Below are 27,462 nucleotides of genomic sequence, written 5' to 3'. Positions count from 1 at the left end.
ATTTGAGTAGAAACGTCTGCTGCTTGCCCTGTAGATTTGCCTTTAGTGACAGTCGCCCCAAAGACCGTTTGTGCTGGACTGTATCGGCATCCTTGCTGAAGTGGTTATCACCGTCCCTTTAACCAGGCATCATCGCCGTGGTGATTTTCACCATCCTCTGCACACTGGTGTTCCTGATCCGCCACATGTTCCGCCACAAGGGCACCTACCACACCAATGAGGCCAAGGGGGCGGAGTCAGCAGACAATGCCGACGCTGCCATCATCGTCAACGACCCCAATTTCACCGAGACCATTGACGAGAGCAAGAAGGAGTGGTTCATCTAACCCGGGGGTGTGGCGGGCAGGGGGGGGGGGCACATTAACCCCAGTGCTTTTTGAGAATCAGGTCAAGTTAGAAATGGGTGAGGAGGAGAAGTCCCAGCGGAGGAAGTGTATAGAGTGACTGCTTTGTCCATAACGTATTTGTATTGTGTTTGGAGCTTGAGGAGTCCTGCCAGTACTTCAGCGACATTTCATGCAGAAGCATCGTTTCCGGTACTTTCTGCAGGACTGATCCACCCCTGCTCTCTCAGATGTGGCTGCCGGGGGACATCTCCCATCCTCAGACCCCACACACAATGATATGACCATGTATGCCAAATCCCCTGTGTAAATAATCTAACAGTGCAAGTATAAGCAGTGATGTTAGCCTGTATGTTCTGTGCGTGCCACAGGCAGGACTCCAACACAGCTTCTCTCTTATTTTATTTCGTTCTGTTCTTTCGGTTTTAAGGGATTATTTGATATTTTTGTTGTCATGTATTTCTGTCCAAGTGACATGTACATTTTCTATGTTCGAAGGCTCATTGAGAGGTTGGAACATGATGACTTTGTTCTTTTCGTCTTAGTAAACTGGAATGTTCTGGAAGCGAGGGTTCCTTGAGTCTGTTGTGCTGATGGTGGGATACATGGTGATGCCTCACCAAGGGGCTTCATCCACGGTGCCCGTTTTGCTTTGGCATGAGCGGCGTATCCTCACCGCCCAAACACAAGAGCGGGTTCCGCGTCACTCAGAGCCGACTGACGCCACTTCGCCAGCTGCCACTTTTACTTAACCAGGCACGGCTTAAAGGACCTTTTCCCGAATTCTTTGGTGGTGGAGAGTCATCTGAAGTCAGAAAGGTTCCAGAAAAAGACCATGAAACGTACCGGAATGTTTACCATTTCCACATATTGACAGGTACATATCATATAGGAATGATCAGGTCCAGGTCGAGGCGGTTTGTTACTCCATGTCCAGCAGCTTTCCGTTCAGTCCAGTTCCCGGCTGAACCTTCTTCAGCCTCCTGGACGATGCACCTGCCTCAGAAAGGCACATATACACAACAGGGAACCCTGCCTTCAAGAACTCAGCCTGTGTTCACTGACGGTCGACCAGGCCTTGGCTCAGGGGCACCTGAGACCTTCAGTGAGGTTCTGAGAATGTCATTTCCATGCAAACATCCATCAACAACCTGCCTGTGTTTTGCGGGGTCATTTAATGTCACACATACTGAACTGGAACAGTAATGACTGCAGTGATGAAGGTGAGATTATCAGTGCTGGTACCACCTAGTGCAACCTCTCAAAAACCACAACACAGCAGTGTACTTAGCGAAGACAAATCCCCATAAGTGATTAATAAGTATTTTCCTAAATACACTTTATTCATAAGCGGTATGCTGGTTCTCGTGAGCAGCATGCTGGATCTCATGAACGGTGTGCTGGTTCTCGTGAGCAGCATGCTGGATCTCATGAATGGTGTGCTGGATCTAATGGGCAGCATGCTGGATCTCATGAGCGGTGTGCTGGTTCTAATGGGCAGCATGCTGGATCTCATGGATCTCATGAACGGTCATGCTGTTTCGAAGGCTGGCATTGTTGCCTCACCCCTGCTTCGTTGCAGATCTGATTCCCAGTTTTACCCTGTGTGGAGTCTGCATGTTATTCTCATGTCTAAATTGTCCCTAGTGTGTGACATTGCGTAACACGTGACATCGTGTCTGCCATGTTATGGACAGCCCTCCTGCCTGGGATGCGGGCTGCGGCTGCGATTAGCTTAGCCTGACCAAGTTAAGCATCTGAAAGATCAATTTGATAATTTGACAAACCATTACAAAAGTTAAAAAGGAACAGTTTTTCTCCTCTACATGGAGAGTAAGTAAATGATGGGTTCCAGCAGTGCTTAAAGGTGCTTGGGTACAATCTTTGGGTATATCACTACACTGCAGGAATGTAACAAACCCAGACTGCCACCTACTGGCTGCCCACAGAGTGGCATGGCAGTCTTAGTCATCACTCATGAAACCTTTGCTAAAACCGTAGCTTTTAGGCATATCTTAGGTATGCGTTACTCACAGCACTGGCAGATACACAGTATAATATAATAAAATAGGAAATGTTAATTTTTTACTTCAGGCATCTTTACAGACACCTATAACTGGCTATTCTTTGTTATTGCTAAAAGATGTCAATTTAAACATCAAAATTCTTCAATTTAAATTCTTAGCAAATGAATGAAGACAAAGTTAATAAAAAACAGCAACAACATCAAAATCTATGTTCCATTAGTACACTTATTGTCTCCTCTTAGGATCCATTGATGAGTCACACTCAGACAAACTGCCTCACAGTCCTCAAATGTAGGAAATGTAACACCATATAGTGAGAGAAAACCACAAAGAGGGTGCTTCTGATACAACATTTTTACCATAGTAATTATATGGACTTTTTAAATGACTTTCTGACACCTTATGTTGAAAATATTTTAATGCAAAAGCTTGGAAAAGTTTCTTAATGTTTACAAGAACCCGAAACATGTGGAACAGATACTAAACCAAAAATGCAGGATATTTCTGCTTTGGCTGTGATCTGTGCTGAGACTGAGACACGCACACTGCAATGGGACCAAACTCTGCCCCGACAATACGGCTGATTGCTTCAAAGGCTTCAGCTGTCAGACAGATGGGAGGGTCTGAGTGTAGGTCACAGTCATGTCAGTGTCTATTCCAGCATTCCTGCCCCTAATCTGGGTGTAGGTCACGGTCATGCCATTGTCTATCCCAGCATTCCTGTCTCTGGTCTGGGTGTAGGTCACAATCATGCCAGTGTCTATCCCAGCATTTCTGTCCCTGGTCTGGGTGTAGGTCACAGTCATGCCAGTGTCTATCCCAGCATTTCTGTCCCTGGTCTGGGTGTAGGTCTCAGTCATGCCAGTGTCTATCCCAGCATTCCTGTCCCTAATCTGGGTGTAGGTCACAATCATGCCAGTGTCTATCCCAGCATTTCTGTCCCTGGTTTGGGTGTAGGTCACAGTCATGCCAGTGTCTATCCCAGCATTCCTGTCCCTGATGCAGAGGGATCTGGGTGGTTTCACCTCCATCACCCACCCACTACTTGCCGCCACTGATTGGGTTCCGGATCCTTAAAGGGAGTTCTGACAGCAGCAGCCTAAGCAGATGATTCATCTCAGTCACAATGTGCTGCAGATTTTATGAGTATATTTTCGGAGCTGACAACCGCCAGCCGTGTGTTCTTCATTAACAAGAGGCAAGTGGAAACGGTTTTTGAGGAAAATGTACCAATGCATGACCTCTGAAGCTAATGTACACCCATCACATGTAATGGCACACGTGTACCCTATGCATGAGTTCATGTATCATACAAGCACTGTATGCAGTAGATCCTGTAATGACACATCGTATGTCTGCAGTATTTCTCCTGCAAAATGCTGTTCAGCAAAATGTAAGCTTTTGCTTCCTTCTGTTTTTTGGTTTGCGTTGGTTTGTCCCCCTTTAATGTCAAAGTGAAGAACGGCACTCCTTAGCTGGGAAGCCACGGCGTTGTCCTTTGATTGCAGTTTGCCTGCCGTCGCCCCCTTCCGGCGGGGGAGCCTGATAAGGAGACAGTGTTCCCGTTTTTCCCTTTTTTTTACACTGGTGAAAAGTATGAAGTTCCAGCCACTTCTGCTGCAAACAGCTTACCTTTCCTATATTCCTATGCCTTCCTGTAAATGACACACGATCTTAATCCATTAGCTATATATCCACCTTAAAATGTAAATAAAGAGATATGTGGAGTTTGCATTGAAATACAGTACAATTGTTTTGAGTTTGCCATCAAAATCATTAATTCTGAGAAGTTTTATGTACATTTTTACTTCGGTATGCAGTGATGAGATCAGCGGTCACCGACAAGAGTGATTCACTTAATATATGATCTATAATTTACTCTGTATATTTTTATGATGCCTATTGCTTGTCTATTTTATCTCCATGGAAGCATGACAATTACACAAGAATCTGTACAAACCTAACTGTAGACAATTGTGGAGATATTATATATCAATATATACTCTATGGGAAACTTTTTAAAACTTTCTTAAGGTGGGGAAAAGGATGAAAATGCAGAGGAATTTCTACATAATATTCAGTTGGCCTTTGGTCATATAGTTACTTACGTTTGTCACAGTCTTTTACAGTGTATAAAATGACTAACATTAGGAAAGATGGACATGTAATTAGCTAAAATAAAAGAGGAGGAATATTATAGACATTCTTAAAGAAAGAGATATGGCAGACATTTTTTAAATGAGGAAGGCTGCAGAATCGAGTCCTGTTGTAATACTAACCTTTAAAAGGGGATCACTGTCTCTTTAAAAGATGACTGTCTTTGTAATTTATTTTTTTTAAGAGTTTACAAAGTATGTCAAGCCTTATTTGGAGTATTTAATGTGGTTTGGTATAAAGTAACAGCATTAAAAAGCCTTGCTAGGAACAAAGTGTCAATTGTTTGTGTTAAATTTGGGCCTTTATGCTATTCTGAGTAACGTGAACAAGCTGGTTCTGTGAGCGAGCTGCGTGACGTCATCAGCCCTGCAAGATTAGGGATTCAAAGCCCACATCTGCTGGGGCTGCGCAGTGTCATCACTCCTGCAGCATTAGGGATTCAATGCCCACGTCTGCCAGGGCTGCGCAGTGTCATCACTCCTGCAGCATTAGGGATTCAATGCCCACGTCTGCCAGGGCTGCGTGACGCCATCACTCCTGCAGCATTAGGGATTCAATGCCCACATCTGCCGGGGCTGCGCAGTGCCATCACTCCTGCAGCATTAGGGATTCAATGCCCACGTCTGCCAGAGCTGCGCGACGCCATCAGTCCTGCAAGATTAGGGATTCAAAGCCCACATCTGCTGGGGCTGCGCAGTGTCATCACTCCTGCAGCATTAGGGATTCAATGCCCACGTCTGCCAGGGCTGCGTGACGCCATCACTCCTGCAGCATTAGGGATTCAATGCCCACATCTGCCGGGGCTGCGCAGTGCCATCACTCCTGCAGCATTAGGGATTCAATGCCCACGTCTGCCAGGGCTGCGCGACGCCATCAGTCCTGCAAGATTAGGGATTCAAAGCCCACATCTGCTGGGGCTGCGCAGTGTCATCACTCCTGCAGCATTAGGGATTCAATGCCCACATCTGCCGGGGCTGCGCAGTGCCATCACTCCTGCAGCATTAGGGATTCAATGCCCACGTCTGCCAGGGCTGCGCGACGCCATCAGTCCTGCAAAATTAGGTATTCAAAGCCCACATCTGCCGGGGCTGCGCAGTGTCATCATTCCTGGAGCATTAGGGATTCAATGCCCACGTCTGCCAGGGCTGCGCGACGCCATCAGTCCTGCAAAATTAGAGATTCAATGCCCACATCTGCCGGGGCTGCGCAGTGTCATCACTCCTGCAGCATTAGGGATTCAATGCCCACATCTGCCGGGGCTGCGCAGTGTCATCACTCCTGCAGCATTAGGGATTCAATACCCAGATCTGCCGGGGCTGCGCAGTGTCATTACTCCTGCAGCATTAGGGATTTAATGCCCACATCTGCCGGGGCTGCGCAGTGTCATTACTCCTGCAGCATTATGGATTCAATACCTACATCTGCCGGGGCTGTGCAGTGTCATCACTCCTGCAGCATTATGGATTCAATACCTACATCTGCCGGGGCTGTGCAGTCTCATCACTCCTACAGCATTATGGATTCAATACCCACATCTGCCGGGGCTGCGCAGTCTCATCACTCCTGCAGCATTAGGGATTCAATACCCACATCTGCCGGGGCTGCGCAGTGTCATCACTCCTGCAGCATTAGGGATTCAATACCCACATCTGCCGGGGCTGCGCAACGTCATCAGTCGTAAGGCATTAGGGATTTAAAGCCCACATCTGCCGGGGCTGCGCAGTGTCATCACTCTGCAGTGCAGTGGTTAGCACTGTCGCCTCACACCTCTGGGACCCGAGTTCTAGTCTCCACCTGGGTCACATGTGTGCGGAGTTTGCATGTTCTCCCCATGTTGTCGTGGGGTTTCCTCAGGGTACTCCGGTTTCCCCCCCACAGTCCAAAAACATGCTGAGGCTGATTGGAGTTACTACATTGCCCGTAGGTGTGCGTGTGAGAGTGAATGGTGTGTGAGTGTGCCCTGCGATAGGCTGGCCCCCCATCCTGGGTTGTTCCCTGCCTCGTGCCCATTGCTTCCGGGATAGGCTCCGGACCCCCCACAACCCAGTAAGATAAGAAATATGGAAAATGGATGGATAAAATCTCCATACATGTGTGCTGAAACCTTTCATTTAAAAATGTAAGCTTTAAATATTCCGTAATATAGTTTTGCAATGTTCTGCTAATTGCAGATTGATTAATAAGATAGGTATGCATTATATATGTCAGTTTACCTGTAAATAGGCAAAATGTAATTTGTAAGCTAGAGAGGTAATTTTTTAAATGAGGATTTCTTTAAATAATATAGTCGTGATTTATAATTACCTATATTTCCAGTGTGTTGATATTAATGTAATGTTCGGAGACAGTACTTTAAGTCGTTTTTGGTACCGCTAAATTTGTACATTGCCACCCTTCGGCCATAATTTATAACTTCTATCGCACCTAAGCGGATCTGGGAGAAAAACATTTCACCTGGATAATCTTTTTGTAGATAATTTAAATTTTTTAACACCAGGTGGCACCAAGAAGAAATGCACATAATCACTATGCACTAGTGGCCAAAATTATGGGAAAAGATTTTGAGGGATAGCGAAACGTTATTGCAGATACTTCCGTTAATCATTTAATCGTCCAGTGTATGATATGTGTAAACATACTTTGTGTCATCTAAGAATCAAACGGCTAAACATGAATATATGCTACATTATAGAAAAAATTATATCCGTGATTTCAGTTTATTTGCTGTGTAGTACGACCAATAGTTCCGTGGCTAATGAAAACGAAAGCTGTTTTCAGATGCCTGGAGACCATATTATATTCCTGTATCCAGTACACTAGAGTTTTCATATTGTTGTGCAGAGTAGTGAAATGCACACATGCTTACATTTGGCAATTTAAATTCAAGCTTTCCCAGCACAATTCATTTCCTCCATCCATGCATGCATCCACCCACCCTCCAGCCGTTTATCCAGTACGTAATTAGCCGATCAGTTCAATCGGTACAATTTATATCTACGTCTATGTCGATTGACAGTTCAGCACAAAATAAAGTGCAATCGGCAATAATTTTGTTTCAGTTTAATGAAAGCAGGAGGGCGCCGTATATTCGCCGTACGTAATAGCCGTGTGGGCGGAACTGTAATTGTGTTTCCCTTTGTTGTCGTCAGTGCATGTTTTCCCGAACGCTAGTTTCTAATGGCGAAATACCAAACTGGAAAACACAAAATAAACGTTTTTCTTTCTTCGTTATCCGGAGAGAATGTTTAGCAACCACACACCGATAGTATGTTAATATGTTTTATGACGGCTTGGGTTTCTCAGGGGTATTAAAATAAAAGCTGCAGGCCGCTTTTGGCGTGTGACGGCAGATGTTTTGTGAATAACCCTGAGTGACAGCGCAGGAGGGGGCGGAGGCCGCGCTGCCCCGGGGGTGTCCGGAGAAAATGTGAGGTTTTATTCTCAGCCGGACCCCGCTGGGATTTTCCGAGCCGCGATAAGACAGCAAGCAACGTGGGCGACTTGCGACCAGATAACCGGGCCTATAGCGAAGAAGCCGCCTGTCCTCCGCCTTGGGTCCTTATGTCTATATGCAGACAGCTCTCGACTTACGTAAAACACACTTTAAGTAAATCCGAGTTTACGCTAAAAAAAAATATTCGCGATACATAAAGTTCACGAAATCGTCAACACCAAATGACAACGTACTCGAGTAAATGAACTTTCTATTCTCATTTATTTGGTGTATTCGTTAATACTTATCACTAGTATATTTTGACATATGCGTTTTGTTTTTGCTATAAAGTATCTTGAATGGTATGAGAAGGTAAATCCGGCTTACGTAAGATCTGACCTAGGTGAGGGTTTGCGGAACCAGCGTAGTGCATCTCTCAGCAGCAGATGCGTGGGTATCGCCTAGGACCTAGGCAGCGAGCCTCCCTTCTCACTCAACTTCCCACAATGCACTGCCAGCTGCAATTACGGCAGCCCGCAAAGCTCACAATACACACCATCGTGTTTGCCTGGACCCTGCCACTTAACCCAGCGCCAGACCAAGTGGATCTCCAGGTCCGGATCTCCTTTTGCCGGATTAATCTTTATTTTAAAATCTCTGAAGAGGATTTAGTACGAGTCGCAGCGAGGCTATGAGAGCTGATTGGTAAATGGTCACCCGGATCCCGGCGGCGGCGTGTCGCTCCGTTTTCGATCGTATTTAACCATAACCCGACTCCCTTAACATGGATAGTCGCATCTTTCGGCCTCTTTTTCCTTCTTAAGCAGGGATATGCGAGGTAGGTGTCGTGTGGGCCGGCGGTCTGAAATCTCGGTTCTGTTCTGGGTGAATGTGACGCAGGTTCATTTTCCGCGTCCCACTCGCCGCCTCCGGCTTAATGTCTCCCCCGCCAGCTTATCACCGTGTCTACAGGGGCATTTTCGGCGTTAGATAAATAAATGTAGAGACTGGGATGTTTACTTCTGCGGGGCAGTCGGGGCGCGTGCCCGCCGCACGCGCTTGCAGGGAGGCTCCGCACTTTATTTGCAAGCACCTTTTACTTGTGTGCATGTGCATTATGGTTGTGGGATCCCGCATCCAGATCATTACGTGCCAGGGGCTGTTTTTGTGTGTCATGGCATCTGGGGGTGTCTCTAACTAACAGCCCAGGCGGAGGTGTGGAGGCCGGCCAGCTTGCAGGTACAGCCCGCCAGTGCAGGGCCAAGCAGCCGAGGTCGCTCCGCGCTGTCCGGTGTGCTGACTTCCTGCTGATCCGACACAGAACTCGGGGTGTCAGTAAGAGTGTCTCCTCGCGTGTCTTGATCGGGTAAAATGATCTGTGGCATCTCCCGTCATTTATGAGGTGTCTGGCTCCAGGTGTTTTGTCTCTGCTTTACATCGAAAATGACATTTTTTCATCCTTCAGTCTCCACTTATCCTGATTCGGTCGTATTTTAAAAAGTTTATTTCCTGCATGAAAATGTGAAATGCCAGCCATTTAAAGCCATGGGATTCTAGTTACGCTAGTATCTCTGAAGACTTTACTCCCAAATTCTTTTTCTGGTTACGTATTCTGCGTACAGGGCTTCTTCAAAGGTAAATAACCTAAATAAACGTTTTTCCTCCCGCTGGATGCGTGAGCAGGTGACTATTTCTACATTCAGCTAATGTGCTAATGTGGGAGTTGGCCCGGCGGGGTATGTTAAGACCCGCATCGGCTGACCCGTCCAGAGGGCGAGCAGAACCGGGCGGCCGCACCTCGAGGCGGTCCTGCTGACATCACTCTAACTTCCGGAGTCCCGCTGGAAGAGGAATTTGGGTCGGTCTCACTCTGCTGCTCCAGCATCCCGCTGGCCCGAGCTGTCGGGGGGGGGGGGCATTGAATACCAAATTTTAGAAGTCGGAGCGAGTAGCTTTAAGATGTGGATAAACAAGCAGGAGGAGCAGCACTGCGGCCGGCCTGCACTGCCTGTTGGACCAGGGCTCGAATCGGCCCATCCTTGCTCTTTCCCTCCTCTTTTTTTTGGAGAAGCAGGATTTGGTTAATTAAGGCTGTTAAAAATGATGGGTTTTGTGGGTAGTGACTGAAACTCCTACGGATGTGTTTTCCCCGTCTTCCTTGAAGTAGGAGCTTCGCCTCCTCCCTGTGTGACACCTGCCCCCCCCCCCCCCCCCCATCATCATGTAACCGTGTCATGTGTCTGGCGGTTCAGCTGTCGCATGTGCGGAGGGGCCTGTTTCTGCTATCGAGCTGAGCGACAGGGGTGGGGCACTTTGTAATGGGGAGCTCTCAGTCTGGCAATCCCCCGTGTGTCGTGTTCCTGGCCCAGGGTTCGAGCTCCCCTCCCGGGCCAGCCTGCGCTTTAGTGGCCGCGGATCCTGCTGTGACCTGTGTTGCCATGGCCTCCGGCTGAATGTCAGCCTGGTGAAGTTTGGAGGTCAGACGCTGCACACTCCCCCCCCCGGCCTGCTGAGCTGTGTGCTCCCTGACCGGGACACATTCCCGATGTGTGGGTGTGTGACGTGGCTTGCTTGGACGTTAGCAGTCTTCCCACCTTGATGTATGCGTGACGCTCCTTCCTCGTCTGTGAGCTGTAGCAAAGTTTAAGGTGACTGTGGGTCACCTTGCAGAAATGAATCCAGCTCTCCACAAAGACCTGTTCCTGGCTTGTATTATACATTTTAAAAAGGGCATAAACAACCTTAAGTCATACATTTAGACTTTTTCGATTAAAAAATTCCACTCTTCATGAACGAACCGGAGATTCAGTGATCCATGTAATTTTGAGCAGGCTCTGTTTTGGGAGTTATTTCTGTGTCGGTGTGCGACCTTTTAGAATCCGCTGTATCATTTCTTTCTTAATCACTTTAAAAAGATTCTGCTGATGCTTTTAGTGTTACCCTGTTTCCGCATCTTCAGTGTCAAATTCATGTGTAACCGCTCCTACCGCTCTGCCAAATTTTGCTTTGTCTGCCATGGAAATGTGAAGCAGTGTTGTGGGCTAAGGGGCTCTGAACGCCTGAGCTTAGGGTGACTGTCACGTCACTCAACATATGGCTCTACCATCTGATGGCACTTAAATTTTTAAAATCTCATAATTATGCTCAAGCTCGCTTTGCAGTCAAGCATATCTGGGCAGATATTTTGAGATATGGGTGACTTGTCCTCTCCTCAGTGTCCAGTGATTGTAAGCCGTGTGCCTTATGTTGGATCACACAGCACCATGAATGGGCGAGGAATGCAATGCTGCCCTGTTCAGGTCAGGCTACTGTTGTAGCCTTTGTTTGGCTATTCTATACTGTGCTGTGTCAGTGTTCTTATGTTGAATGCTACGCCTCAGTAGGATGGAGGGTTATCGAGAGAGAAAGAGGAAGAGGTACGGGCAGCCCTGGGCATGGCCGCCTTCCCAGGGTGGAGATAACGAGCCGTTGTACAGTACAGAGGACGTCTGTCTGGGCTGCAGAGCAGGCAAGAAGATGTGCTTCAAGTATCTTGAGGAGGTTCTAGAGAGTGAATCATAGAACCCTGAGCCAGCCTGGTCATGAGGAGCCTTATCCACCCCCCAAATGTCCCCACAAAGGTGTGTGGTCATGAGGAACCTTGTCCTCCCCCTAATGTCCCCACGAAGGTGCCTGGGTATGAGGAGCGTTATCCTCCCCCTAATGTCCCCATGAAGGTGCCTGGGTATGAGGAGCGTTATCCTCCCCCTAATGTCCCCACGAAGGTGCCTGGGTATGAGGAGCGTTATCCTTCCCCTAATGTCCCCACGAAGGTGCCTGGGTATGAGGAGCGTTATCCTCCCCCTAATGTCTCCACGAAGGTGCCTGGGTATGAGGAGCGTTATCCTCCCCCTAATGTCCCCACGAAGGTGCCTGGTTATGAGGGGCCTTATCCTCTCTCGAGTGTCCCCACGAAGGTGCCTGGTTATGAGGGGCCTTATCCTCTCTCGAGTGTCCCCACGATTAATATTTCCTTAAACTACCTGGTTTAAATTGCTGCTAGATTTCACTTGTCCACACACAAAGGTGTGTGGTCATGAGGAACCTTGTCCTCCCCCTAATGTCTCCACGAAGGTGCCTGGGTATGAGGAGCGTTATCCTCCCCCTAATGTCCCCACGAAGGTGCCTGGTTATGAGGGGCCTTATCCTCTCTCGAGTGTCCCCACGAAGGTGCCTGGTTATGAGGGGCCTTATCCTCTCTCGAGTGTCCCCACGATTAATATTTCCTTAAACTACCTGGTTTAAATTGCTGCTAGATTTCACTTGTCCTCATGTGCATTACGAGTATCCAAGCCTTAGTTTTGTTTCTCACATTCTTAGTAGCTCAGATCCATCCCTACCAGCAAAAAGCCACTGAGCTTCTACTGGTTTCTGTTGTGATCTGCCCTGCCCAGTTGCCTGCCTGCCTGTACTGTATGTGTGCTGTAAGGTTCCTTTTTACACACAGACAGGGAAGCCACATATAGACAACTTCAAAACCAGTACAGCAAAGTTAATTACAGAGACATGATTTTGCCACACATCTCACATTACTGTCGTGCACTTAAACACTATCAACAGTCACTTGTCCAGTGTCCTAATAAAGTACTGTTTAATCATTCAGACAGTGCACATGGTTTCTGAATGACTCATAGTGCATAAAAATAGTATTTATGTCATTGATACAAAGCATTTTCGTGCCGAGCATGTTGCTAAATGTTTGTGTGAATGATTTTCCTAGAAGCAAATTTTAGAGGACTCACTGACTGAATCTTAGATTGTCATTGTAAGTTGCCTATAGAAGGAAAATGATCAGTGTTCTCAGTGTTAGATAGGAGATGTTCAGTCTCCATGGGCAGTTTGTGTTCTTGGCAAATTCATAATCATAAGCCTTTGGTTAGAATATTTGTAAATTAACTTTGAAGTTGCATGCAGAACAAGCCTGAAACTGCTGGGAGTTGGAGGGATTCACTGTAAATCACTTGTACCTCAGGCTGAATTGTTCTATTCGTCTTTGAGTGATCGCAGTTTGTTTCAAGTAATTGTGTCTCTGTTAGCTGTTGGAAATCTCTTCATATTTTTCAAGATGCATTTTTCAAGTGTATTGAATATTCCAGTTTTTGCTGACGCTCTGTCTGTCCAGACTTTTCTGATATCAGGCACTTACTGTTACAGTCAGCGTTCATCCACTGACTGTTTTTTTTTTGTCAGATTTTACATATTTTGTTTAACCTCAGTCAGGCTGTTTGCACAGCTCCTGCAGTGAGGGCCCGATATCGCTGGCTGATTGAGTGCTGTGTGCCGCCCTTCCTGTGTAGCGTTTGTAAGAGTGTGGTGACCCTCCTGTACCCTTGTCAGACTGGAGCATGAGGTCCACGGTCATCTCTGCTCAGGCTGGGGTCTCTGGATATTGCTGCACCTCAGTCTAACTGAGGGGCTTCCCTAGTTTAATGGGGGGGGGGGGGTGGTGTTTCCTTCACAGCTGTGTGTCGTGGGAACTTAAATGACAACAGTCCGGATTCGGACGCAAGTCGGCTGTCTGTGCACCGTGCTTGGGTGCCAGTCAGTGGTCTGCTGATTCAGTCTCACTTTAGGTTCATTGAACTTGTTAACAGTGAATTCCACTTGTCCATTGGTACAGCCTGTTGTTTAACCGAATCCGTTCATTAGCGAGCTTCATGTTTTAAAGTGTATCCGGTGTCATGTTCAATTCTATAAATGTCGTGTAGCGACATCTAAAGTGAATCGCCCTGGAGATTTTTGTGGAAAGTGGTGAATATTTATTTGGCAAAAATAAATATTCACCTATTTAATCATTCGTAATGGCATTTAATGCGTCTGGGGACGTTTGCATGAACAAAATAACTTCTGAAAGGGTACAAAATGCTCCGGCGTGCCTTGCTTTTGGTCGATGCATTCTGCTGCTTGAGATCAGCTTTCACGTATAATGTTTCAGCATTACGTCATGTGCTTCTTCTTTGGTCTGATATTACTGATATCACTCTGTTTTTTGAATTGTTTGACTTCCTTTGGTGAACTGACTTTCACTGGCTATTCTCATGGTGCTTAAGCAGAAATGATCCAATAGATGGTGAGGACTCGATACTCGCTCGCTCGCTCTCTCACACTCCCTATGTATATCTTGGATTTTTTTTTCTCTGCTCTCGAGTACGGTTTCCAGTGGTGCTGCGTTCAGAAGATGGTCGTGTTGTGGTTCAGATGCGCCCTGACCGTGCCTGGTCGTGTTGTGGTTCAGATGCGCCCTGACCATGCCTGGTCGTGTTGTGGTACAGATGCGCCCTGACCGTGCCTGGTCGTGTTGTGGTTCAGACACACCCTGACCGTGCCTGGTTCCTAACCATTCTGTCAACTGGCACGACGTGAGTTGTGTTGTTACTCCATGGTATGATGCAGACCAGCAGCATCACCTGCTGCTTAGCCTTTTTTTGGGTTGTTTCTGTAGAAAGCCGGTTGTGTTGGTGGGTCTCCCTGAAGTTCTCCTTACTGGTTCCAGTGCCAGGAGCAGGCCTGGAGGGCTGTGGGGCGCTCCTCCCGTCTGCAGGAGCTTTGAGGAGTTTGCTCGCCCTGTTCAATGTGCTTCTTATGCTGCGTGACTGTTCCTGAGGTGCTCAGGCCTGACAGCATCTTGGCACAGAGGTATTTACCGAGTACCATGCTGAGTCACTGCCCCCCCCCCCCCCGATACATGTCTATTGGAGGTGGACCCCCGTCTCACTTTCCCGGTGACCCTGAAGGTGCTCATTATCGATCTTACAGATACTGTGGTAGCCCAGGAGCAGAAATGTGTGTGCTTTGATGAGCGTCTGTGTGGCGCTGGGGTCGAGTGGGGTGTGCTGGGGGCTCGAAGCCAGCGGTCGAACCTGAAGCCCCAGTAGAGCAGGCAGAGTTGGCCGCCACAGATGATGAGCTCTGGAGCACCCCCTGCTGGTGGGAGTCATCCCAATAACCCGATGCATCGAACATGGCTGCTGGCCTGGCATTGTGCATGAGTGCCCTCTTGTCCCCAAGGTTGTTTTTATATTTTGCAGTTACGTTTATCAGTTAATTAGAATAGAAAACAGATTTTAAAAAGTGCCTTTTAAAAATGGAAGCTTGTCTGCGCTCCTGCGATCTGTAACGTGAGCTTCTCCTGCTGTTCATCCCACGCAGAACTTTGCCGAAAATCACCCAAATCTCTGCCTCAGGCCTCTCGCTTGGTAATAAATCTCTAAAATTAGCACGACCAGCTATATTTATGTAGAATGCAACATGCTTCTTTTGGAATGAACGCTCAGCGGATCCTGATTGACGGCTGCACGGCGACTGGCGGGGGAGGGTATCGGCTACAGTCGAGTCTGTAGCTCCTCACCACAACCGACACGATGCTTGTTTTAAATGACAACGAGCTAAAATAGAAACGGCCTTTTTAACTGCCAGTGAAGTATTTCCCTTTGCTGTGGAATGTTAATACAAGGAGTAAAGTGTGATGTGGCAAACTGGTTTTTGTTTTTATTTTCACTTCCCCCGTCAATGTCCTGAATCCATTTATTATATATTACAGCCGGCATTTACTGAAAGGTCCCCTGGTTTAAATGTAATATTTGCCCTCAGGGGCAGTTCGGCCCATTTGCCTGCCCCTCTGCCTGCTGATTTCACCTGTATGAAAATGCGTGATGTGTCACATTAGCTTGTGTTAGTAGCGTGGCGTCCTGAAGCTCTCTGCATGGCCCCATCCCGAACGTTCCGAGCCCGAACCGGCAGGCTCCCTGCTCCCGAGGCGCTGTGGTTGCAGTCTCCTTACATATGCTCTGTACCTCTCCCCAGGTCTGACGGCGTCGCCGCTGCCCCTAGCCACTGTCTGAGCCGGTGGCCGCACTGACGGGCGATTCCTCTCGGCTGCCTCGCACGTCACGCTTCCTCAAACACGGACTCATGGAGCTGTAGCTTCCTGCTAGCTGACCTCCGGAGAGAGAGACGACGTGGGAAATAGTGCGAGGGACAGCGGCGGCGGGTGGGGGGGGACGATGTCGTCCAGCAGGAGCCAGAACCCACATGGGCTCAAGCAAATCGGCCTGGACCAGATCTGGGACGACCTGCGGGCAGGAATCCAGCAGGTCTACACCAGGCAGAGCATGGCCAAATCCCGCTACATGGAACTCTACACGTATCCTGCCGGGTCAGCCAGCCACCGGGGGGCGCTCTGTGCGGGACGCCATCCAGTTTCACTCACGCTACCTGGTCTTTATGAGACGGAGTGTTTCTTTGACAAGCAGGGCCTGATCTGTAATGTGTCAGACTTCACGTGCGGCAAAACGGGGTCGTCCTGAGGTACCTCACCAACTCAGGGTGATGCTCTGGGTGGTTTGAACCTTTGTGGACTCCCTATGCCACCCGAGGGGGTCATTATCATGTGGTGTAGTCTGCCTCGCTTAAGGCTGCCCAAAGGCATTCTGGGTACAGCCGCCTGCAGTCATGGTGGGCAGAAATGAACACAGTCTGGTTTATTACCATAAAGCTGAAAACATGCCTGGGATTTAATTCACGATTTATAAGAATATAACAATGCACAGTGTGGGTGACATGCTTTGTAAGTTTGACTAAGAACTAACGTTTAACAGATAAATCTCACAAAGTACAGCTTAACATCACTTTACACATAATACTCCACAAAGAAAAGCTCTAGTCTTCAGTTGGTCCTCAACTGACTGACCCTCGTGAAACTCTCCCTCTGTTCTGCCTGGGTGAATCACTGTTTGCTCAAGACCAACATCACCTGTGTTTTTGAAACATTTCTGCCCATAACTACTATGGCTGCATACTACATTCTGCCAGCACAGTGACGCACAGCACTGTTGTAAGTGGGAGGTGGCATTTATTGATCTGATTGTCAGTTCAGTGGCCCATGAAATTTAATTTGCAGTAATAGAGCAGATTTGCCATGGAGTGAGTTCTCTGTAAAACAGTTCTGAATATGGCTCTATTGTCATTTCATTCAGAACCATTTCAGAATATCTATAAATAAATTCCATGTTGCGCATTTTGCTTGGCTCTTCCCAGCTGGGTGACCTGAATTTGTGAATAAATCATTCCATCTTTCCCCCAGAGCCTTGGGGGTGTCTTGGTGCCTCTTGGCATTGTCGTTGCCCTTAACCCAGGTGCCAGGCATGTTTATAATTACTGCACCAGTGTGCACCAGTCCAACCAGGCCCGTGGGGCCGGGGCTCCTGCTTCCAAACCTTCCAAGAAGACCCCTACCCCAGGGGGGGCCCAGTTTGTAGGCCTGGAGCTCTACAAGCGACTCAAAGAATTCCTGAAGAACTACCTGACGAACCTTCTCAAGGTAACCGAGCTCGTCTCTCTCCTGGTGAAGTGTTTTATGAAGAATCGTAGTTTTAAGCCAAGGGCTGTTTGCATTGTACCAGCATGTTACTGAAGGATGGCCGTAAGTTCAGGTCAGCATGTCGCTGACTTCCTGTGAAAAGCTAGATTAATACCTAGGAGGACTTCAGTCTACTCTGAACCCATCATGTTTCTTCTGTCAAATGTCTGTAAGATGCCTCTGAAAGTTGAATCTTAGTCTCAGCAGTCTAGTTTGAGGAACAGTTTAATACTCTCTGAATTCCCTTGTCTGAGAATGTTCATGAAAGTTGATTGGCTCTGTGGTGGACGTTCGGAAGCTCGTAGAATGAAGTCTCCGTAGACTCGTGCTGAGTCGCCCCACTTTTGTAGGAGGACGAGATTGTAGCCATGAACATTTTGTATTCGCAGGATGGGGAGGACCTGATGGACGAGAGCGTGCTCAAGTTCTACACGCAGCAGTGGGAGGACTACCGGTTCTCCAGCAAGGTGCTGAACGGCATCTGCGCCTATCTCAACCGCCACTGGGTCCGCCGTGAGTGCGATGAGGGCCGCAAGGGCATCTACGAGATCTACTCGGTAAGGCCAGTCACATGACCCAGTCTGCCACGCCACCTGTCATCACTTCCCCTCTTAAAGCCCCTGTGACATGGGACCTGCCCTCCTGTCTTTCAGCTTGCCTTGGTAACATGGAGAGAGTGCTTATTCAGACCACTGAACAAACAGGTATGCCCCCCCCAACCCAGGCACTCTGAAGTGTTCAGTAATTAACACTTACTGTGCCCAGTCAGTCACTTACTAGTTTGACTGGGTAGCAATCAGATACCAGGTTGTTTGGACCAATTGGAGATTGGCACCTCATGGTGGTCGCACCCATTTGGAGATGCAAACCCCTTTCTGGGCTACGACACAAAGGCTGGGTCCTGCTGTCTGGCCCCCCAGCTAAGACTCTTAACGTCAGTTAATTCAGTACAGGGGTGAAAATCCAAATGTGAAGTGTCTTAAAAGCATCATTCAAAGAAGTGCTGCCTTCTAAGTCGCTGTGCCCTGAATGTCGCCGAACGGTGCGGCAGGTGACGAATGCGGTGCTGAAGCTGATCGAGAAGGAGCGTAACGGCGAGCCCATCAACACGCGGCTGGTCAGCGGGGTGGTGCAGTCCTACGGTGAGCGTCGCCTTTGGCCGTCTGCGTGGCCGTGCTAATTGCTAACCGCTAACGCGCCGTCCTCCTTCAGTGGAGCTGGGCCTGAATGAAGACGACGCCTTCGCCAAGGGGCCCACTCTCTCCGTCTACAAGGAGTCCTTCGAGAGCCAGTTCCTGACCGACACCGAGCGGTTCTACACCAGGGAGAGCACCGAGTTCCTGCAGCAGAACCCGGTGACCGAGTACATGAAGAAGGTACCACGCTGCAGACACGGTGTCAGAATCAGAACCATCTTTACTGGCCAAGTTTGATTTAAACATACAGTCAAACCTCGGATTGCGAGTAACTTGGTGTGCAAGTGTTTTTCAAGACAAGCAAAAATTTCAAAGAAATTTGAACTTGATAAACGAGCGAGGTCTTGCAATATGAGTATTATGTATACGCTTTGTCTGCCTAGCGTCACGTGATCGTAACTGAGCCGATGGTTCTTCTCTCTCTCACTGCGGGATTGTAGGTAATCGTCTCCTATGTTCGGTCTCAGTCCGCATACCTCACTCGCATAGTCAAAACTTAGTAGAAAAGCACCACCCACATAAGGGTGTAGCAGTGCAAGTGATGAATCTGGTTAATGACAATGCAATGTCCACATTTCCGCAAAAGCGGCTGTCATTGGATAGCTTCCTTGTTGAAGTCGCACAAAAAGAAAAAGATTCCATTGAGCCAACAGATAGCAATGGTTCTGTTAGTTATAGTGAAATTCGTCCTACAAATTAAGCCTCCTCTTCTCCTCTCTTTCATCTCTCACACCATCCACGATTCTTTTCAAAGGTAAAGTGCAGGTTAACTTGTTTTATGTATTTTTACTTTATATTTTGTATTAATCATTTTTATATGAATATTTCTGGGTTGTGGAACGAATCATCTGACTTTCCATTATTTCTAATGGGAAAATTCCCTTGATATACGAGTGGTTTGGATTACGAGCACGTTTCCAGAACGAATTGTGCTCGCAGCAATCAGAGGTTTTACTGTACTGAGAATCTCTCTTGGTGGCCATGTGCCAGGATAACGTTCCATTTACAAGAACAGTGGAACACTTGCTAAGTTGAGTAAAAATATTGCTAATTTATTGGCAATTATAACAAAAATTACTTATATATTTTTGTAAACAAATGAATTATCATATCAGAATCAACCAGTAGTTTTAAGTAACACATTAATTTTTGGCAGTAATAAACTGAAACCCAAATTATAGTTCTGTAAGAGCTGTTCTGAGTTACGTTAATTGACAAGCAGTCACATTGGGTGCTTTTTAATTAGTAACACGTTTGCAATAACATAACACATTTGTGTTTAGTATCCATTGGGAGCAATTAATAGCATAATGGCAAAATAGAACTAAATGAGTCGGTCAAAAAAAATTGACAGTTAATAAAAAGAACATGTTTGTGTGGAAGATAAGCGCAGATATGTTCAGTGGTCTTTTTTCTTACGAAAATCAATTTGCAACATTATTATAGAATTAAGCAAGTGTCCCAAGACTTTCTGTGAGTAGTGTATATATACATGAAATTTTAGTCATGCTTTTTACGCTAGACTGTGTGCCGAACATGGAATGGGATGAATGAATGAATGAATGGTATTGGATGGTGAATGAATGAATAAATAAATAGGCAATATGAGTAAACGAGTGATGGTAGGTAGAGCTGACATTTATTCTGCTCATTAAGCATGTTTACGGGTGACTGTATTGGTGCGGGGTCCTAATCCCCTATAAACACCATTAGCTATGAGTTGATTGGGCCACTCGTATCACCCCCCCCCCCCCCCCCCCCCCCCGTGAAGGCGGAGGCCCGCTTGCTGGAGGAACAGCGCCGGGTGCAGGTCTACCTCCATGAGAGCACGCAGGATGACCTGGCACGCAAGTGTGAGCAGGTGCTGATTGAGAAGCACCTGGAGATCTTCCACACGGAGTTCCAGAACCTGCTGGATGCCGACAAGAATGAGGGTGAGGCCGGCTGCCCGGGCCGCCTTGGGCTCTGCTGCTGTACCTTTGAACACAGTACCGCGTCCTGAATTTCTCCACCTGGTACTACGAGTGTGACCCTCCACGCCGTTCCACTCCCTCTCTCTGCCCCACAGACCTTGGCCGCATGTACAACCTGGTCTCTCGGATCACCGATGGCCTGGGCGAGCTGAAGAAGCTTCTGGAAACACACATCCATAACCAGGGTCTGGCCGCTATTGAGAAATGTGGGGAGGCTGCTCTCAACGTAAGTCTGTCCCCAGGGTGCCTCGAACCCCCCGATGAGCTGTCCGTTAACCCTCAATGCACAAGGTGTTGAGGAATAGACTGATAAATCATTAAACCTCTCTGCCTGAACACACGTTAGTGTTTCTCCCTGTTTAGACCTGAGCCGTGTGGCCTAACGCTGCACAGTGTCTCTCCACACAGCCTTGCTTGTTCGGCTCTTTGAACACCGTTATAAAGCACCAAGATGCTACTACAGAATTTGCCGGAGTTGCCTGACAACGAGATTTCCCAGGCCTGGTCCTTAGTCAGGCGTGGCAGTTTCACGTTTTCCGTTTGTCATGGGTCGAATCGGTACGTACAGAAGGGTTAGATCCCCAGGGTACAGCGGCCGGCGCCACACCGTGAATCTCCCTGTGGATGCCTCTGGATTCTGTGTAGGAGCGGATTTCCTTGGGCAGTGTGTTTTGGTTTTGTGTTTTCTTCTTTCCTCTAGACACAGCGAAATATCTTCGGTATGGAGCGTGTGCTAATCTGGAGTGTCACGGTGTGTAAGCGCTTTGTAGCTGATGTTACCGCCCTGCTACAGCGTGATCTACATGCTGTGTGTGCTACGGCGCCCTCTACCCCTCTGTCCCCGTCCTGCGCGGATGCATCATGGATGCATCACGGTGCCTGAGTGTTGAGGTCCGTCCCACATGAGCAGGGAGAAGGAGAAGCATTAGGAGGGCGACAGACCCTCGCCTGCAGGGGCCGGGAGCCGTACCTCCGCTCTCTGGCGAGATTCTCTAACTGGCTTCTCTCGTCTGTGCTGTGTGTAGTTGTGTTCTAATCAGTGCGCCTGCTGGAATGTGGAGGATAATGAGTCTTCCTTCTCGAATGTAATGACTCTGTCAGATTAGCCTCGCAAGGGAGGGGCCTTCCCGGCTTGTAATTAAAACAGCGAGTCGGTCAGGGGCCCCAGGTCGCAGAGATTTCCCAGAAATTCCCCACGGGGATGAATCTAGTTCCTCCTCTGTCCCATAGGCTTTGGTTTTCTTCAGCATTTTATTTGTGCACAGGATCCCAAAATGTACGTTCAGACCATCTTGGACGTCCATAAGAAGTACAACGCCCTGGTGATGTCAGCGTTCAACAACGATGCCGGCTTTGTGGCTGCCCTGGATAAGGTGCGTTAGTCTCCGCCCCCCCATGGGGGGGTGACCTTCAGCCTTGCTGCTCCTACCGTCCAGCCCCTGCCGCGGGTGTCGCCCTCGTCTCGCCACTCTTAACGCCCCCCCCCCCCGCCTGGCTTCCCATCTGCTCAGGCCTGCGGACGCTTCATCAACAACAACGCCGTGACCAGGATGGCACAGTCTTCCAGCAAGTCCCCAGAGCTTCTAGCCAGATACTGTGACTCGCTGCTGAAGAAGAGGTGAGACTCAAATGGGCTGCGACCCCACACTCATGCTGTACGCAAACCCGCAGTGCTGCCAGCCGCAGGCAGCCTCCGGGCCCTGCCGTCCGGGGCCAGGCTATTTAAAACCCCCATCTCAAATAAATAGCCATGTCTTAAACATCTGCCTAGTTACATTTTTGCATTTGACAACTTTACTTTGATTGGTTTCTAAAGCTCCCACAGCCGGTTGATGATTTACTATGGGGGGGGGGGGGTGTCTTCCCCAGCTCCAAGAACCCTGAAGAGGCCGAGCTGGAAGACACACTGAACCAGGTGGTGAGTTCCATGTTCTCTACCCCGTCCAGACCTGCAGCTTAGGAGACGCCCCTGAAAAAAGGCTGTGCTCTCAGCCGTCTTTCTGCACATTGGTTACCGCTGAAGCTGTGGGGGTGTATTAATAATGCTGCACCACACAGAAATGGCTTATGTGCTGCTTGGACGTTGGATTCTCACATTGCCATAATATACAGACACACACACACCCATACCCGCATACCTATACCTTAGGAATGTCTTATGAGGAGAGTTTAGCTGAGCTGAATCTGTTTGGTCTTGAGCAAAGGAGACTAAGGGGGGACATTTCAATATTAGTTTAAGTACTAGAACTCATGGCCATTTTTCATTTTTTTTTTCATTTACCTTTATTTAACCAGGCAAGACAGATTAAGAACATGTTTCTTATTTACAACTGTGGCCTGGCTATAAGTGGAAACTAGCAGAAGGACATTTTAAAATGAATTTGAGGAAGCACTTCTTTACACAGCGTGTAGTTAGAGTATGGAATAGTCTTCCTGCTAGTGTAGTTAAAGGTAAAACCATGGGTTCCTTTAAATCAGAGTTAGATAAGATTTTAACAACTCTGAGCTATTAGTTAAGTTCTCCCCAAACGAGCTTGATGGGCTGAATGACCTCCTCTTGTTTGTAAATTTCTTACGTTCTATCTAAATGGGACTGTCCATTTATTTCTGTGAGGAAAAACCCTAACCCCAATCACGACATCCTTAACCCCTACCCAGCCCTGAATGTGCCTTCTCTTGTGTGGGCTTGCAAAAAACAAAAAAGGTTTTTATCACATTGTGAGATCATCATCATACATATTATATAATGTGCATGCATGTGTGCATGTATGATGCGTATACACACACACACACACACACACACACGCACGCTCCAGGGCGCCCGGGGCAACTTTGCCTAATTGTCCTCTTCTTTCGCTTTCAGTCCAACTGCCGTCTTTCCTCTTCCATCCTCTTAGATGGTGGTTTTCAAATACATCGAGGACAAAGATGTTTTCCAGAAGTTCTACGCCAAGATGCTGGCGAAGCGGCTGGTGCACCAGAACAGCGCCAGTGACGACGCGGAGGCCAGCATGATCTCCAAGCTGAAGGTGGCTCTCCTAAGCTCCTCCCCCTCAGCCAGTGCCATTCCCACTCTCTTTACTCTCCCAGTTACAGGCTTCCAGTCTATGACATCAGTCTCACAATTCCTAGTCATCTGATCCTGGTCATTATATAAATAGGTCAGCTGAGTACACGGACTTTCTCAAGTTCTGTCTTAATGTTCTGTGTTCTCACCCTCCGTAACGTCCCTCTGTCCTCCTAAAGCCTCCTTCCAACATGAGTGTTTCTGTCCCGTATTAGCAAGCCTGCGGCTTCGAGTATACATCCAAGCTTCAGCGCATGTTCCAGGATATCGGCGTCAGCAAGGACCTCAATGAGCAGTTCAAGAAGCACCTGTGTAACTCGGAGCCGCTGGATCGTAAGTAGCTCCACCCCCCCGCTCCCCGCTCAGTTACTGGAACGAATAAATTACCATCCACACCAAAGGCAGCTGAGAGCAGTCATCATGGATCTCTATAATCCTCAGCAGCCCTTTGAACATGTTAATTACTTTTTGCCTAATTTTGTAATTAACTGGTGATTTGCAGCACAAGGATTAACTGAATGGAGATGTTATGGGGAAACGGCGCCCCCCTGTGGAGGCTTATCCACACTTTAAAAAAAATATATTTTCTGAAGATCTTGCTTATTTTACCTGTTTACCTTCAGTGTGAGTGGTGATTATATTACCAGTATTGCCAGTAACTGGGTGATCAAGCAGATGATAATGCGAATGGATTTAGTTGCTCTAATGCACGTTGAATGTGGGCATGTGCTGTGGCCTCGTGCCATGTGACCTTGAGGCCTAAGGGCCAATATAATGGAAAGCCGGTCATTAATGTCGCACTCTCTCACTAACTAATGCACGATGACCCGGGCCTGTTGCAGAGCTCGGTCTCACGTCGGCGTCACCTTCTTGTGTTGCAGTGGACTTCAGCACCCAGGTCCTGAGCTCGGGCTCCTGGCCCTTCCAGCAGTCCTGCACGTTCGCGCTGCCCTCCGAGGTGAGTCACCTGCACTCGGAGCTGCTCAGCGGAGCCTCGCCTCACTTTGCCGGGCTGTCACACCCCTCGACGAGGTGACCATCCCAGCATGTTAGTGTCGCAGGTATAAGGACATGACTAGGGCGTGAACAGACGACTGTCCTGATGGCATTATCTCCGTTGGTGGATGTGACGGTTGAAGGGCTCAGGCCTTGTTCCGGTCCCTTTCTGCGTGTCTGTCTGCCTGAGAGATGCCAGCCAGGAGCAGCTTTGTCACTTAGGGACTTAGGCTTAGGCAGCCGGCTGTGGGGCTCTCTAACCTCAGTGCTCCGTCCAGCTGGAGAGGAGCTACCAGAGATTCACGGCCTTCTACAGCAGCAGACACAGCGGCCGCAAGCTCACCTGGTTATACCACCTGTCCAAAGGCGAGCTGGTCACCAACTGCTTCAAGAACAGATACACGCTGCAGGTGGGCATTCAGCTGGGGGGGGGGGGCTCTCTGCCTGCTGTGTTCAGTGTCGGCGTCAATGAGATAATGTGAACCAGCGGGTACAGGTGACTGAGCAGGGAGTGAGAACCCCGTCACCTCCTGGTGCCTCGGAGTGGGGCTGCTGTTCTCGTGTTTCTCATGTGAGACGCTGACTGAACCCTGTCCGCAGGCGTCCACGTTCCAGATGGCCATCCTGCTGCAGTACAACACGGAGGACGTCTACAGCATGCGGCAGCTCACCGACAGCACGCAGATCAAGGCGGTGCGTGCTGCCCGGGCCCCTCCCAGGAAAACCTCTTTGATTATCAGTGCTAGCAGCTTAATATCTATTCCTGCATTAAGGGGAAACTTATAAAATGTACATCTGTAATAATTGATGGCATGGGGCTTACTATTGATTAGCTGTCAATTTCTCTCTTCTCTTCATCTTCACCCGAATGAGACTAACTTGTATTTCTTTTTATAGGATATATTAGTGCAGGTTTTGCAGATTTTGTTAAAATCTAAATTGCTGGTAAGTGCACAATAAATCTTGCACGTCTGTACTGTTAATTCATCGTCCTGCAGCCGCTTATGCTCGTCCAGCTTTCGAACTTTAATCCGAGTCCTGAATCTGATGATCGAATGTTACGTACAGGTCCTGGAGGATGAGAACGCAAATGTAGATGAAGTCGATTTCAAGCCGGACACCTTGATAAAACTCTACCTGGGCTATAAAAAGTGAGTGATGATGCTCTTGAAAGGCGCCAGTGCCGTCTGTGGTGTCACGAGTTTTTGACCGCGTCCTGTGGCGTCCCGCGCAGCAAGAAGCTACGCGTCAACATCAACGTGCCGATGAAGACGGAGCAGAAGCAGGAACAGGAGACCACACACAAGAACATCGAGGAAGACCGCAAGCTCCTCATCCAGGTGTGAGAGCGATCGGCCACCCGCTGGCGGGCCCTTCACAGGGTGCGCGGGATGTACTCATGCCTGGATCCTTCCACAGGCCGCCATCGTCAGGATTATGAAGATGAGGAAAGTCCTCAAGCACCAGCAGCTCCTGGCAGAGGTACTGAACCAGCTGTCGTCCAGGTTTAAACCCAGAGTCCCAGTCATTAAGGTGAGTATGAGTTCAACTGAGAAGAGCATTTCAAAACAAAATGGCCTCTTGAGTTTGCCTAAAACTGCCATGTCTTTCAGAAATGCATCGACATCCTGATAGAAAAGGAGTACCTCGAGCGCGTTGATGGCGAGAAGGATACCTACAGCTACTTGGCCTAAATGTCCTCCCGCCAACGTCGGAGCACCATGTGTCACGCAGCTAGACGACGTTAGGTACATGTGCACAATGAGAAACCAGCTCGGCAGCTCAGTCGTTGAGACCGTACTGCCCTCTACAGGCCGGATGACGGAAAAGCAGGAATACGGCTGCCCTAAAGGCCTGTACAGACTGCTCAGGATGAACGATGTACCTTTTTTGACATGTAAATACAGATGCAGTACTTTGCCATCGCCAACATTAAACAAAATCAAAGCCCTCTGTGGAGGGCAAGGTCGCATGCTACTGCCTATCTCCTTTTAAAAGTTTAAGGAAAAATATGAATGGCTAGACTGCTGATTCACTGTAGCAGCTGCAGTGTAAAAAAAAAAAAAAAAAGATGCAACGTGGGCAGCAGGTTTGGAGCAGAAGGGTGACAGATGAAGCCGTCAGTCCTGCGTAATCTGCATTGTGACCGGCGACAATTTGTATAGTGCATTTCATTTTCTAAATGTGTGAAATAAAATTAAGGTTTCTCTATGCGTTTTAAGGTGACATCAGCTTCACACATTTCTGAATACTGGGCCTTTTCTTGCACACATGCTTTGAGTTATGCAGAGGTAAACGTTTTCAAACTGACTACATGGATTTACTTGCAGCGGTTTAGGCCAAATGAGTTTTGGTTTAAGAATGCTGGTTCAGTTCCTTGTACAACTGGTGTAACAGCTCCTGTCTGACAGCAGCTACCACTCCTGTAGGGGGAGGAGAAAATTCTGCTGCAGAGAGGGATACAATCACTGGATCTCTCTCTATAAAATGAGTAGTCTGAACATTTACTTTGGGGCTACAGATTCCAGTGCCTGGAATCGGAAGGACGCTGGTTCACATCTCACTGTTTCATTTCACTGTTGGGCCCTTGACCAAGGGCTTTAAACCAAGCGCTCTCTTTTCTCAGCTGTATGTTGCCTTGGCTAAAATGGGATTTTTTTCCCCCCAAGTATAGTGGACCTTGGCTTTGTGCGTTGCTAATGGAATTTAGCCTTCGGTGGAAAAACAGTTGGGGCATCCAGACCCGGCGGGCAGGGTGTTCTGCCATGCCACATTTAGATTCAGAAAGCACTTACTCCTCCGTTTGTTAAAAATAATCCGGTCTGCTTTCAGAGGTGCCAGCAGCAGCACCGAGAACTGCAGAGGACGAACA

At 48.1% G+C, this 27,462-nt stretch overlaps 1 protein-coding gene and 1 pseudogene across 4 annotated transcripts; both read left to right on the top strand.

Moving 5' to 3' along the window:
* LOC125726951 (contactin-associated protein-like 2) overlaps window positions 1–4,111 on the top strand; it is a 252,898-nt pseudogene extending 248,787 nt beyond the window's left edge.
* Window positions 4,112–8,197: 4,086 nt separating this feature from the next.
* Window positions 8,198–26,811, top strand: LOC125726947 (cullin-1-like). 4 transcript variants are annotated; one of them, XM_049003432.1, is made up of 22 exons: window positions 8,198–8,219; window positions 15,804–16,143; window positions 17,142–17,319; window positions 17,748–17,915; window positions 18,012–18,062; window positions 18,410–18,500; window positions 18,571–18,734; window positions 20,326–20,488; window positions 20,623–20,753; window positions 21,793–21,900; window positions 22,039–22,145; window positions 22,397–22,445; window positions 23,425–23,556; window positions 23,810–23,927; window positions 24,476–24,552; window positions 24,869–25,000; window positions 25,191–25,283; window positions 25,488–25,535; window positions 25,659–25,741; window positions 25,825–25,930; window positions 26,010–26,123; window positions 26,204–26,811. In XM_049003432.1, the coding sequence occupies exons 2-22, from the start codon at window positions 16,004–16,006 to the stop codon at window positions 26,282–26,284; spliced, it is 2,334 nt and encodes a 777-aa protein (XP_048859389.1). In that variant the 5' UTR covers window positions 8,198–8,219; window positions 15,804–16,003; the 3' UTR covers window positions 26,285–26,811. The 4 variants fall into 4 exon arrangements, with proteins under 4 accessions (XP_048859389.1, XP_048859388.1, XP_048859386.1 ...); XM_049003431.1 differs by lacking the exon at window positions 8,198–8,219 and adding an exon at window positions 8,439–8,575; XM_049003429.1 differs by lacking the exon at window positions 8,198–8,219 and adding an exon at window positions 8,479–8,666.
* The last annotated feature ends 651 nt before the right edge of the window (window positions 26,812–27,462 follow it).

The sequence above is a fragment of the Brienomyrus brachyistius genome, unplaced genomic scaffold (genome assembly GCF_023856365.1).
Source record: "Brienomyrus brachyistius isolate T26 unplaced genomic scaffold, BBRACH_0.4 scaffold81, whole genome shotgun sequence".
NCBI classification, from domain to species: domain Eukaryota; kingdom Metazoa; phylum Chordata; class Actinopteri; order Osteoglossiformes; family Mormyridae; genus Brienomyrus; species Brienomyrus brachyistius.
Note: the sequence above shows the minus strand (reverse complement) of the source record. Positions and strands in the feature narration are given on the sequence as shown.

Bases quoted from the DNA above. Each gene is read 5' to 3' on its own strand.
- LOC125726947 (XM_049003432.1), top strand. From the start codon at position 16,004: ATGTCGTCCAGCAGGAGCCAGAACCCACATGGGCTCAAGCAAATCGGC. The intron at 20,754-21,792 runs GTAAGTCTGTCC...ATTTGTGCACAG, and splicing joins GTGGGGAGGCTGCTCTCAAC to GATCCCAAAATGTACGTTCA. The intron at 22,146-22,396 runs GTGAGACTCAAA...TGTCTTCCCCAG, and splicing joins GACTCGCTGCTGAAGAAGAG to CTCCAAGAACCCTGAAGAGG.